Genomic DNA, 13,808 nt, shown 5'->3' on the forward strand with positions numbered 1-13,808 from the left:
AAGGTGGGCTCTCCTAGGAAGGTCCTGGCCTTTCTACCGAGGGGACAGTGTTTCCACTGAGCCATAGTGACCCCAGGGGCTATAGACATACCCCTCTGTTGTCCACCCCCAAGGGGAAGGCAGAGCACTGCCTCTGTCCTGGGAGAGCCCACCCCTGATGAAAACTTAGGGAGACCTTGTGCGCTTTCCAGCACACAAAGTCTTCAGTTGGCAGTGGGAGTGGCTCTGTCTGTCCCGTGAGCAGTGCCCCTGGGGGGCATCGTGCCAGGTGTGCAGACACGTCCCCCCCTGGGTCTGGGTGTGCAGGTGGAGAGCAGCAGGGGGCCCATCTTGGGTGAAGTGTTGTGGAGCTCAGCTCTGTTGGCCAGCTCAGCCTGGGTCAGCGAGGAACAGACTCAGAGCCCGACAGGACTTCCGGGGTGGGGACAGCCACCAGGACCCCTTGCCCTCTTTTGGTATCTTCTGACACCTCTCTCCATTCTTAGCAACTGCTTCCCCAACCTGATGCTTGAAGCAAAAATGTGACACTGGTATCAGAAGTCACACAGCAAGCCTCATGTCCTGGCACCTCTGAAATTAGAAGTAGGTGACAATGGCCCTTAACTAATCTGCTATAAGGACAACTTTCCTCTAATGGTGTATATTTCCAAAGGGCTTTCTTTCCCACAGTTTCTTCCTAGGCAGCTCTGAGAGCTTGGTAATCATCCCCATTTGAAACTGCAGCACAGAAAGGTTAAGTGATTTGCCTAACTTCACCGAGCAAGTCCAATCAAGAACTGAGATGTTCGCTGTTTAACACACTCGGTTAAATAAGAAGCCTTCTCTTGAACATAACAACCGGTTGTCGGTCTTAAAGAGCTAGAAGCCAGACTTCAGGGGAACCAGAATGAAGAACAGCTGTAGAATTGGAGTTGGTCCAACTAGACACTCACAGACAAGCCCTCACTACCTCATTTGTAAATAGGGTCAAAGGTAGTGGTTCTCAGCTTTAAAAAATTCTGATGCCTGGGCCCCACCCCCACAGATTCTGATTGGAATGGTCCTGTGGCCTTGGCACTGGGGTCTTTTAAACTCCCAAGTGACTCCAGTGTGCAGGCAGAGCTGAGAAACACTGCTATGAGGATTAAGATCGTCTGTGTACATCTGACCAGTTCCCCTTCCCCATCTCTCAAGCCACTGATTACAAAAAGCTTTGTCATCTCTAAAGGGCAAGTGGTAAGAGTCATCCACATGCAAAATCTGGGGTCTCATTGCCCATGGCTCTACCCCTGGTGTCCCAAGTCGCTCCTGTTCAATTCAAGCTCAAGATTTGGTGCTTCCAAAAGGACTGCAGAAGGTGTCCAGTATCCACAGATCACCCACCTGTCATCTGGCTCTAGAACTGGGAACCACAGGTTGTTAAAAGACCGTATAGATCAGTGCCATCTTGTTTAGTCAGCGTTCCGTAAATAAGTTCTTGATAAATTATTAATCTCTACTCTTTACATCAAAATAAATATGTTTAATGAATACTTAGATTCTTTAGCAATTAAAAGCAGGACTGGGGACTTCCCTGGCGGTCCAGTGGTTAAGACTCTGCGCTTCCCACTGCAGGGGGTCAGGGAATTAAGATTCCGCATGCCTAGCAATGTGGCCAAAAAACAAAAAGCAGGACTATCCTATTCGGATCCACTTAAAAAGCAGAAGCATCTTCCCCACCTCCATTGCTAATACAGTATTTCCTGTGGGGATTAGATTTCTGATTCTGAGGTTTCAATCCTGGCTACTCCTTAGAATCACCTGGGACGTTTTTAAAAAGCACTATACCTGGGCCCCGCCCTGAGCTATTCTGATTCACTTGGTCTGGGGTGGGACTCTGGTGGTGTTGGTAATTTTTTTTAATCTAAAGATTATACCACAGTGATTCTAATGGGCAGCTAAATTTGAGAAATCAGATCTCACGTCCAATTTCCCAGCAATCACTGGCATTGCCTGGATTTCTCTAAACTCCTTGGTTAGAAGGGCATGAACTTAAAGTTTAATCAGCCTCTTTTCTGTTTAACTGACATCTTTTACTTTGTGGGCTTGGGGTTCTGATCTATGACCTGACCCTGTCTCTCCCCATAGTGGGTGATGTTTGAATTCCAGTGACACCTTATCCTTGGGAGGTGGGGGGGAAGTGCTTTCCAAGCAAGTGAAAATACAGGGTTACAAGTGAAAATACAAATTACACCTTCTTGACTTGACTTAACCAAGAAGTCCATGGGCAGATTTTAACAGGCAACTAATTGAATTTAGCAGGATATTAAAGTTACATTCAAGATCAAACTTTAAAAACATAAACAACTTGATAGTATAAATAACTATAACATACTTTTAATCTAATCATGTTTGTTTCTAAAGCAAATTGGAACTGATAAATATGCTCTTGTAATCCTTCTGTCGATTGTGATACACCAGAAAGTGAGCGTACGTATTCAATTCTGTTCATCCTGATTGATCCTAGGCCTTTGCAGGGTGCAGAGCATCTATTGAGCTAAGAAATTGTCTCTGTGCTTCTTGAGGAGATTGTCCCCCTATCCTTGTCCAGGAAAGTCATGTCCAGGGTCACCACATATAGCTGCACAGGTTGTACACTGAACAACTTGAGGGGTACCATTCATACCATGCTATTTACGACTGGCAACCCATTTGGTTGGGTATCACTTGAGTAAAAGCGCCTGCTGTCACTTCATTCAACCTTTTCTATGAACAAAATAAGCTCTAACTTGGAAATCCTGGGCTATGACCCAGGCAACAGCTGGACAAGACCCCTTCAGGGTGGAGACCTGTGGTCTCCAATTCAGACGCCAAAGTGATTATTTGCAAGTATCTTTATTTCCCTCACCTTTACCAGGGTTCTCAGTTATTTTCTCCCTTAAGTTAGAGATATCACTAGAGGGCCTTGTTCAGGAACAAACCATCCCTTTTGGTTAGAGTAGAGAGAAGAGGATTCAAAGTCCCTGCTTAGTGATGACCGGTGAGCCCTTGGCTGGGGCAGCAGAAATGGTAATGAGATGCTGAGATCCAGGACTCCAGTGTCTCTCTCTCTCCATGTGGAACAGAGGCCCAGCTTTCATCCTCATGGTCTAATTCCCTCCTCCATCTTCTCCAATCTATCTCCCCCACTTACCAGCATGGGCAGGTCACTTCATTTGTTTTCTTATCTGTAAAATGGCCCAGCAACGTCCATGCCATAGGGCCGCTGGGAGGAAAAGTGTGTGTGAGACATAGTGTCTGGCTCAGAGAAGATTTTTGGGAGATATTGGCTCCCTCTCTTTCCTCTCTTCTTTCACACCATCTGCCCGTTGCCCAAAGCCCTTCCTGTCCTCCATCTGCTGTCACCTTGTCTGGGGTACCCAAAGTACAGCAGGGCCCAGCCCAACCCTTCTCATGGTTCCAGAAGACAAGCAATGTTCTAATTGCCTTCACAGAAAGAGGTGGGCAAATCAGGGCCAGAGTGGCTCTTCCAGCCAGTGGAAGGGGAGAGGACGCACCACAAGCCTGAGAAGGCCCCACACAGGATGCTCAGCCCTCTCCCTACTGCTGAAGGCCTCTCTAAGCTGCCCCAGTGCCACTCACAGGCTCTGGTCTTCAGGATTATGGCCCTTCCTTTCCTCCTCATCTGTGAATCCAGGGCCCTGCATAAAACAGCTTCTGAGCCCGGGAACCTGGTTCCTTGAGTTTCAGTCCCTGCAGCCTTCTCAGATCCTGTGCCCTGGCCAAACACCAAAGGAAAACTGTCCCGGACCTCATGCTGCCTTGCGGGGGCGAGTGATGTGAAATAAGCTTCTGGTACCACCGGAAGCTACCTGGCCCGACCTCCCTCGGGGCCTCCGCCCTCCCGCCCTCTCCCACGTGGGTTGGCCAGAGGCCCCAGGGTTGATGTCTGGCTCTTCTCCCCACGGGCCACTCCTGTCCCCTGCTCTGTACAACTGCTTTAGCGCCTACATTTGCTTCATACCCCCTTGCCCAGTGCTTCCCATCTTCCATAATGACGCTAATGGACGAAAGACAACAGTAGCTTTTCTGAAGCAGGAGAACCTCCCCCAGCTTCCGCCCACCGGCCTGACCTATTGCTGCTACTGCTGCTGCTGGGAATCCTGGTGCATGCTGGGAATCCAAGTGCATGCTGGGATTTCAGTCCGTTCCTCCATGCATTTTGGTTTTGCTTGGAACAGTTTCAAACTTGGAACTGTTGATTTCTAGCCCATGGTGTACACTCCCTGAAATAAAGCCAAGAACTTCGTGGGAAGAGAGACATACCTGAGGACTTGAGATTTTCAGGCCCCCCATTGCACAAACCCAGCTCTGGTCTAGATAACATCGGCTATGCACTAGTGAAAAGGATCCAGAAGAAAGTGCTTTTATCTTCTTATCAGAGGATTGACTTTAAGATCTAGTCTGTTCTTATGAGAGGTAAGAACTAAGTCCTGGAACATATTCAGGGAGCTGCCTACGTGGAGACCACCCACAGACACGCCAGGTCCTGAAGGTTGTATGAACATAGCTGTATGTATCATGCTGCCCCCATAAGCCAGTGGAACCCTTTCATTCCAGAATTTTATTAATCCCCTGGGAAGAGGAGCTTCACAATACCTTTTATCATGTTCCCAGAGGAAGTAACCCAGCCGGTGTTTTTGGAGAAGGAATACAAAGAGAGTAGAAGGATCCTGTAGGTCTCTGGCTTCTCTGAAAGTGCAGGAAGACCAGATTAGGAGTTTCAGTTCTCACCTTGGCTAATGGATGAAAATTTGAGGCAAAAGCCAATGACTTACCAATGTAAGTCCCACAAAGAAGTTGGATCACAAAGAACATCCTGGACCAGAAGAACAGAAGGAAAGAAGAGTCTTCTGGGGAACAGAGGCTGATGGGGACCTGCCGGTATCCCAGGCTGGTGCTGGTGGATGGCCACTTACTAAACGCCTCGCTGGCTTCAAACACTGGTCTCCCACTGGCCAGGATGCAGCCCTTCTAGAAATCATGACTCATTGGAGATGTCCATGTTCTGAGGCCTTAAACTGGAAGGTTACATGGGGAAATATTAAGCTGGGTTTCTGTCCCTTCCCCCAAGATAACAATGTTGGCTTCATCTTTATAAGATACTCTAGAATCTTATTTACTGAAGACAAAGAAGGTGTCTGCAACCAAAAAAAAAAAAAAAAAAAAAAAATCTAACAAGTCTCATGCAGATATCCCACACTGCCATTTTCTCATGATCCTATACTCTGTGAACCACTTCTAGCTTCTTTGTTCTAGTACTGCACGGCCTTGTCCTCTTTCCTTGGTTCATAACTACAGAAGAAGCTAGGAAAAGAAAGAGGTCGAACCAAGCTTCAAGAACTGGAATTCCAGTGTCCTTGCTCACCGCCATGTTTGAGAGCCAATTCAGACCTCAAGGCCTCTTGAAATATTCACAAGAGAAGACGTCCTGGAGGAACTCCAAGCTCACTCTCACAGTAGGCATTTGCCCTCAGAAGCAGCAGATCCCTTCACCCACTGGGAAACCTGGCTCCAGTGCTCCAAGCTTGCCCATCCAGAACCACACACATCCAAGAAAACCCTTGTTGGATCTTTGGCTCAGCACTCCACGATGGCGGCAGCAGCAGCAGCAGCAACAGTTCTTAGGAAATCCAGGGCTCTGGAGAGCAGCAGGGCTGGCCACCCATAAAGAAGCTGCAATGCAATTGTGAAGCTGGAGTTGCCGGCAGGAGTCCTAATGGTGGCCCTTGGTTTCTTGCAGACATTGACGAGTGCCTCTCAAGCCCTTGTCTGAATGGAGCCACCTGCGTGGACGCCATCGACTCTTTCACATGCTTATGCCTTCCCAGCTACCAAGGGGACCTGTGTGAGATCGGTACGACCGTCTCGGCTTCAGCTAATGTTACTAACTGCTGCACCCCCTCTTCCTCCCTCATCCTTCCCTGCTAACCACAGGTTCTAGGCCCTGTGGGGCCCCCAAGATCCATCCAGACATCCCCTTCAGGGGCCACAAGTGAGAAGTCGGCCCCACTCATTCTCACTCCTTCTCTTGCTGTTCCCTGAGGAAACCCTCCTCTGGGGCACTGGCTGATCTGACTGCAGAAGAGACATGCAGGCCGGGCCAGCCTGCACTTTGGAAGGTGGGGCTCTGGGGGAACTTTCAAACAGTAACCTGCTCCAGGGCTTCCAGATGCCACCAGCAAAGTTGGTGCATGCATCAGACTAAGAAGACAGAGCCAATTCCATGCATTTGTCTTGAAGGACACTATGGGTGGGAGTCATTGGTTCTTGCTCCGGATGAGAGCCCCGGATCTTCCCAGCATGGCCATGGGCATGTGTCTGCCTGCCGTATTGCCCACGGGACCTCTGTGGCCCCTCCATGGCCTTGGGAGCCACCGTGCCACACTGGTCAAGCTGCCTTCCTCTTCTTCTCTGGCAAGAGCTATGGTCTGTCTGTCTGAGAGCTCCCGTGTCACCAGCATGCTCAAGTCATGCATGCACAAGGACAGCTGTATGTCACCTTGTCCTCATTGCCACTGTGACAGCTGCCACGTCAGTGCCACTCCGGTCCATGCTTCCTTGCTCCCTCCCTTGTGCAAGGCAAAAGGCTGGCCAGAGAGAACAGAGCCTCGCTGCAAGGGCTCTGAGCTTCCTCTCTTGGGCCTTGCCAACCCCTCAGTTTCTGCACCTGGGCCAGGCCCTGCAAAGGGGAGCTGTGGGCCAGGAACTTCCTGAGGCCAGACTGAGCCCACAGCCTTCTCACCTTCAGTGTTTCCTAATCTCCCCATCTCAGGGCCACCCCAACTCAGAAAGGGGGAGATGGAGCTTGCAGTTGCTAGTAGCAATGGTCCGTGCAGAACTGGAAGTGTTTAGGGGCTCAAAACCATTTTCAATGAACTCTCAATTTAGACATCCCAGAAACTTCCAGACAGCAACTGAAACTCCTAATCAGAGTGGGAAGGTAGTTTTGGACTGCATGTTCCTTGGAGGCACTGCCAAGGTTACAGACTGGTGGAGGAACTTCTGGAAGAAAAGACTTGGCCTGGACCCTCCTTCCCTGCAGCCTCCCATTCTCCACCTTCACCCCAAGACTCCAAGAAATTGGTGCATGGGGTCTTGTCTGGGGTGGGAGTGGAGAGTTACAAGGATTTCCTCCCCAGGATGCCAGAGTATTTGCCACAGGGAGAAGGGCACGGAATGTCCATGCAGACAACAGCTCTTGGGTGTCAGACTGGGCTCTGCACTCTGATGGAGCAGAGAGAGGGTGCCAGAGCCCCCGAACTGGGCCCTGGGCCTGGGCGCCCAACTGAGCAGGGCTGCATCTCTTCTCCTACTCCAATCCTGAGCGCTCACCACCCCAAGGGTGCTTCAAGCCTTGGCTCTGGCCCTGCTCCTTCTTGCAGCCTTCCTGGAATTCTGTTGCTGTTTCCCCAGAGCCTCCATCCTGCATGGCCCTGGCCCCTCCCAGCACAGCTGCTGCCTCCAACTTTGCCCACCCAGCTCAGCCCTCAGGCACTCAGGTGGCCCAAGAATGGACCCCACAATCAGCCCTGGGATGATATGCCTCTGGCCTCCTCAGGTGCTCAGCTACCTCTGAAGTCTCTCTGCCTTTCTTTCCAAACCCGTGGGGAAGGCACTGGCAGAAGGGGACTGGCAGCATCCTCCTAAGCCTTCCTGCTGCGCTGCCTCTTTCTTCAAAGGCTGCTGGCCGCAAACTCTTCTCTCTCTCTGCTCTGCCCAAGCGTCTGTCTTCCAACCCTGCCCAGCATCCACCCCTTCAGCTTAAGCATCCTTCCCTTCAGGTACTGGTCCTTTCGTCCTGGAACAGCCAGACCAGGGAGGCTGCCATACAGCCTGAAGGGTTCATGGCCCTACACTCAGCCCCAGGGCCCTAGGGACAGCCCTTCACCTGTGAGGCACGAGGGGAAGAAAGAAAAGAGGGTCTTGGAATTCCCTCTGTCCAGTGCTGTGCTGGCAGATGTTTAACAACTGACTCTCAAAGAGGAAGGAGGATCCCTGATTTGTAGCGTCTGCCAATTTCTGGGGTATAACACTCTCACGAGGGCCAGTTAAAGCTACCAATGTAATGTCACTAAAGGCCAAGTTGGGGGTCTTCCCTGGCGGTCCAGTGGTTAAGACTCCGTGCTTCCACTGCAGGGGGCACGAGTTCAATCCCTGGTCAGGGAACTAAGATCCCGCATGCCGCACGGAGCAGCCAAAAATAGTTAAATAAATTAATTAATTAAATAAAATAAAATTAAAAAATAAAGGCCGAGTTGGGAAGACACACTCCTAATGGCTTTCCCAAGCCTGAAGGAGCCAGTTCCAGCGCGCACCTGCCTCTGTCTGTCCCTCTAGGCTGCTCCAAGAGCTCCACATCAGTCCCTTCTGCTGAACTCAGAATCCATTACCAGGGTAGACTTGGGAGGAGAGAAGCCCTTCCCCTCTTCTCATCTGCCACCAAGAAATAAAATGAAAAGCCAGGGTCCCTGGGTTGTGGACCCTGAGGCAGTATCGTGTGCTCTGCTAGAGCCAGCTCTGATAGGATAGACTTAGATTTCTGTGTCTTCTTTGGACCCAAAACAGACATTTCTGCTCCTCTGTCCCCACCCAAGTCTCCATTTCATGCCCCCAGCACTGCCTGCTGCTGCCCCCTTCACACACTTCCCCGCAGCTCCCTCTCTCCCTGGAGCCCCTCAGAGCCTCTGGGCCATGTTTTTCCTTAAGCTTCAACACCTCCTGTCTTCCCACCTCTTTTTACCTGGCTGCTGAGCTCTGCCAGCCCTGCAGAGCAGACTTCAACAGGAGAAAAGCTTTGGGGGTGGGAGGCAATATCAGGAAAAGAAAGGGTCCCTGGCATTTCCCAGAGGCTCCTGGGGCAGGAGGGGGCAGGGCCAGGCCTCTTGGCTTCCAACTTGAGCCCCGATCCAGTCGGGCCTCTCCCTTCCTTTGGGGAGTGACACGGAAGGCAGGGTGAACGCAGGAATCCCTGCCCTGAGACTGGCAGCAGACGCCATCCCCAGTCGGCCTCCAGGCCCTCTCCTCAAGCCCCTGACCTGTGTTGCAGACCAGAAGCTGTGTGAGAAGGGCTGGACCAAGTTCCAGGGCCACTGTTACCGCCACTTCCCCGACCGGGCGACCTGGGTGGACGCCGAGGGCCAGTGCCGGAAGCAGCAGTCCCACCTGAGCAGCATTGTCACCCCTGAGGAGCAGGAGTTTGTCAACAGTGAGTGCGGCCAGGCCTCAGGGGCCCAAGCGGAGAATGGTCACATGGGCGAAGGATCTCCCTTGGCAGCAGTCAGCGGACTTGGGCCAAGTGAGGCGGCAGGGGTCGGGGGCAGGGAGGGAGGGAAGGGCATTTCCGCAGCCTGAGGGGCCAAGGGCTCTGGCTGCAGCCAGGACAGCCCACTGTCTGTCAGAGTCAGCCCTGGATTAACCCCGACTCTGTCATCAGTCCATGTCAGCTCAGGGAGATGGTCCAAATGCACTCCAAACATGCAGGTGCTAAGACCCTTGTCAGGACCCTGGAGGCAGGTGTCACGCTCCTAGGAGCCCACCGAGCTCCTGCCACCCCTCCATCCCCTCTGTCTCTACGAGCTCAAGTTTCTCAGACACCTTCAGGGCGCCCCATACCCACGTCCTCTCTCCAGACAATGCTCAGGACTATCAGTGGATCGGCCTGAATGACAAGACCATCGAAGGAGACTTCCGCTGGTCAGATGGACACTCCTTGGTGAGTTCTGCTGGGGGCACCCGGGATAGTTGGCGGCCCAGAGGAGATGAATAAAGACCCCCAGAGAGAGACACATTCAAATCACATGCAAACATTCACTGAGCAGCTTCTGGACCGGGAGCCCTGAGATCAGAGATTGTGTCTCGTTCTTGTCCCTTTAGAGACCAGCCCAGGGCTGGACAACTGAATAATGCCATGAAAGGAAGGGTGAGGGATGAGGAAGGCAATGAATGAAGGAAGGCAAACCACCAAGAGGGAACATGGAAGCTTTAGAGTGGTTCCTTGCCCACAGAGGACTCGAGTCCACTCAAGGAGACAGACAGACAGATAGAAAGCAACATAGATGCCAGCTGAACAGTACACATAGTAAATGATGGAGGTCAGCAAAGGACCTCAGGGAAGTCTCCCTGGAAGAGGCAAATATGAACAGGGTCATGTGGGAGGGGAGCAGTTACATTAGAGGAAAGGGGACTTGTTTGTCCCTGAGTCAGGCTAGAGGGAGAAGCCTGGGAAGGCAGAGTCTGGACTTGGGAGCCATATGTCTACCTCCCAGTCCTGCCCAAGCAGGCAGCCTGGGTGACCAGCCCCATTGGCCCATATGGAAGAGGAGAGTGTCGTCAGCTCATTAACAGGGACTGCGAGTGCTGGGGGCTCTGAGTTCCTGACAAGGACCACAGCCAGGCGGTGTGAGCAGCTCTTTGGAGGGCCCGTGGGTTCCATGGCACCTGGGACCACCCTGACCAGACTCCCAGCAGTCTTTGCGCCACCACCAGGAAGGGGCTTGTGGGGAGGGAAAGCAGGGGTCCAGCCAAGCTGTACTGCTGCTGCCCCCTCCTCACCCCTTCCCCACTCCCACCCACAGCAATTTGAGAACTGGCGCCCCAACCAGCCTGACAACTTCTTTGCCACTGGGGAGGACTGCGTGGTGATGATCTGGCATGAGAAGGGCGAGTGGAATGACGTTCCCTGCAATTACCAGCTGCCCTTCACGTGTAAAAAGGGCACAGGTAAGCAGCAGCCTGGGAGGGATAAGCAGCGTGGAGAGAATCAAGACTCCAGGCTCCTGCTGTGTGACCTGGGGCGAGTCACCCGGACTCCTGGCTGTTGAGGTCACCTCACCTGCCCAACTAGCAGACTGGAGCTGACCTGGGGGGCCACTCCCAATGCCAGCATCCCAGAGCTGATGGAAAGGGCCAGCCCACTAGGGACAGGGAGAGGGTGAAGGTCACAGGAGGACAGACCCCCTCCACACGTACAGTGCCTTGGACATCAGCACAGAAAGTCACCCACAATCACACATAGGTTGGGAGCCTCCCTGTCTGGGGTTCCCAAGCCCATCAGTCGCAGAGTCGGAGTTGTCAGCCTTGATCATCAGCTTTAAGTCTGTGGACATCTAGGTGCGAGTAGGACACTCCCCACCTGTTCCTGCTCCTGGCCTCGTTCCCCTCCCTTGCCCCCGAGGCCTCCTTTAGTTCCCACTTTCCCCTGCATCACTGTTTTCATAGAGAAGTCACAGACAGTCTGCCCGGCTCTCGCCCTCTTTCCCCACCTTTCTCCCTTTTACTCCCTTACTGCTGCTCTAAATCATCGAGGAACTCAAATGTTAGAACCAGTGTTTTCCAGCTTCTTAGTGCGGCATGAAAGCACCCCTTCCCCAGCAGTCAGGGCTCATGGCTGGGTGTTCAGGCTCTGTGCCCCTTCCTTGGGCTCTGAGCCCATCTCCTCACAGCCAGAGGGGGGCATACTGGCTCATGACCAGCATGGGGCATCACGGGAGACCCTCTGAGAGCCCTTTCTGACGGGTGTTTGCCCCTCAGTGGCCTGCGGAGAGCCCCCCGTGGTGGAGCACGCCAGGATCTTCGGGCAGAAGAAGGACCGGTACGAGATCAATTCCCTGGTGCGGTACCAGTGCACCGAGGGCTTTGTCCAGCGCCATGTGCCCACCATCCGGTGCCAGCCCAGCGGGCACTGGGAGGAGCCTCGGATCACCTGCACAGACCGTGAGCATCGCCCCACACAGCGTTAGATACCGCCAACACGTCCTCCTCCCTGTCCCCCGCTGTCTGCACCGTCCGTGGGCTCAATCACAGATGTCCGCTGCCCCCAGGGAGGGGGCTTACTTGCACTGAGAAGGTGAAGATGAAAGTGGGTGGCCCACTTTCCTTTTCAACACCAGCCCCGAAGCCCCGAAGCCCAAGGTGGTTCCAAGAAAAATCAAAACCAAGAAGTGGGTAAAGCCTCAGGCTGCCTTCATGAGCCCATGGTTTCTGCAGGGAGGGGAGCCAGCGGAGAAGGGGCAGGACGGGGAGAGGTTGGGCTGGCCCACTTTCTTCCCAGGGTTCACCCAGATGTTTCCATCTCCCTTTCACCCCAGCCTCCACCTACAAGCGCAGACTACAGAAGCGGAGCTCACGGCCCCTGCGGAGGAGCCGCCCCAGCACGGCCCACTGAGAGGAGCTTCCAGGACGTGCCCAGGATGCTGAGCCCAGGAGCCTTGCCAGGCTGACATCCCACAGGGATGGTGTCCTCTCCTTGTCGCTTTCTGTCATATAAGGAATTCCATTAAAGAAGGAAAAAAAATAAATCCCACATTGTGTATGCACCCACCCACCCCCTCAAATCGCCAAAACTGCATCTAATTTTCCTCCCAAATGCCAAAGCAAAGCAAACGTATTGTAACCCGTGGACTGAGTTTAGAGACGTTTCTTCAATCTCCCGTTGTGCCTTTCCAGGGACCAGCGCAGGGACAGGGGGAGAAGGGGAGGGGTTAAGTTAAATAAAGAAGGTAATTTTTTGTTTCCTGACTTATCCAAGAGCGGTGCAATCGTTGGTTCTTTCACCTCCAGGGAGAGCTAGGGAGGAGGGAGGAAGGGGCAGAGGCCTGAGGGCATGAAGAGTGCGGAACCGCAGCTGAATGTATGGGATGAGACGGAGTAGGAGGGCTGCGCCATCTGTGCGGGGGAGAAGCCTGGGGGAGAGGGGGTGGCTTCCGGCCGCAGGTGAGCGGGCAGGAGAGAGCCATCGAGGGATCTTCCAAAGCGTGGGGGTCGGGTTCCCTCCGAGGGTCCCTCTTCCTCTCACCCGGGTCTGCCACCCTAGCAGGTGTCGATCTCGATCTCGGCAGGGCTGGGCGGGGGGCATTTCCTTCCCGGTGGGAGTGCCGCCCAACCCTCCCCCCTCCCTCCCTCACCCCCGGGACCGTGCAGGCACCAGGGTTCCGTGCACCTATTTATATTTTTGAAAACTAAAGATTATGATAATTATAATGATAATAAAGACATTGGAAGAGATCTATTTCTTTTCTTTTCCCTTCTTTTCTTAATTTAAAGAGAAGGCAAACATGGTCCGGGGTCTACTGAAGGGGCTCTTAGGTATGGGGGCAGTGGGGACACATTTTGATCAAATGACCCCGAATTCTTGCAAATCCTGTCTGATCAGAAAGCCTGGGACAGTCATACTTGTGGTGCTTTATTTTCACAAGTGTACCTGTGCGTATGATGGATTCTCTGTGTGTGTGTGTGTGTGTGTGTGTGTGTGTGTGTGAGAGAGAGAGAGAGAGAGACAGCCAACGGGTGCTGTGTATGGATTTGCCAGTTGGCATGCTGTCAAAGAACAACTCAAGTGAGACATCTGGCCACTATCCAGAGTTTGGTCCTTTGATTTACACTGTTTGCTCACATAGGAAGAGTCGATTGGTAGAGAGAGTCCAAGAACAGAAGCAAAATCAGGATTTATAAGAGGGAAGAAAAAAAAATTGCAGACAGCCTAGGAACAGTGAATCTTGCGTATACATTTTTGAGGTCAAATGGTTAGCTAGCCGCTAGCACAAAGGTCTGGGCATCCTGCCCTTAAGTAGGCTGTAGGATATCAACGAAAACGATTTCGACTGTTCATGGATTTCCCTCAACAGACCTTGAGTCGAGCTGGAGTGTGCATGCCAGGCAGTGACCCTCCGCCAGCCTCCTCCTTAGAAGGCCAGGTCGGCGCCACCCTCTCATCACACTTGCTCAGCGGGCATTGATTCTGTGTTTATGAAGGTGTCTGGGTGTTGGTTAGTGTGTGCCAGTGTGAGTCT

The 13,808-nt window shown here is 52.7% G+C and overlaps 1 protein-coding gene across 2 annotated transcripts in view; it reads left to right on the forward strand.

The window, feature by feature from the left end:
• The window catches only part of ACAN (aggrecan), a 63,033-nt gene extending 50,027 nt beyond the window's left edge, over positions 1-13,006 (forward strand). The window contains exons 13-18 of one of the 2 annotated variants that reach the window (XM_068557423.1): positions 5,762-5,875; positions 9,068-9,226; positions 9,651-9,733; positions 10,596-10,740; positions 11,551-11,733; positions 12,108-13,006. In XM_068557423.1, the coding sequence (XP_068413524.1) occupies positions 5,762-5,875; positions 9,068-9,226; positions 9,651-9,733; positions 10,596-10,740; positions 11,551-11,733; positions 12,108-12,184 (761 nt within the window). In that variant the 3' untranslated portion in view covers positions 12,185-13,006. The remainder of the gene's footprint in view (positions 1-5,761; positions 5,876-9,067; positions 9,227-9,650; positions 9,734-10,595; positions 10,741-11,550; positions 11,734-12,107) is intronic. The other variant, XM_068557431.1, reaches the window with a different exon arrangement.
• The last annotated feature ends 802 nt before the right edge of the window (positions 13,007-13,808 follow it).

The sequence above is a fragment of the Eschrichtius robustus genome, chromosome 1 (genome assembly GCF_028021215.1).
Source record: "Eschrichtius robustus isolate mEscRob2 chromosome 1, mEscRob2.pri, whole genome shotgun sequence".
Lineage (NCBI taxonomy): Eukaryota > Metazoa > Chordata > Mammalia > Artiodactyla > Eschrichtiidae > Eschrichtius > Eschrichtius robustus.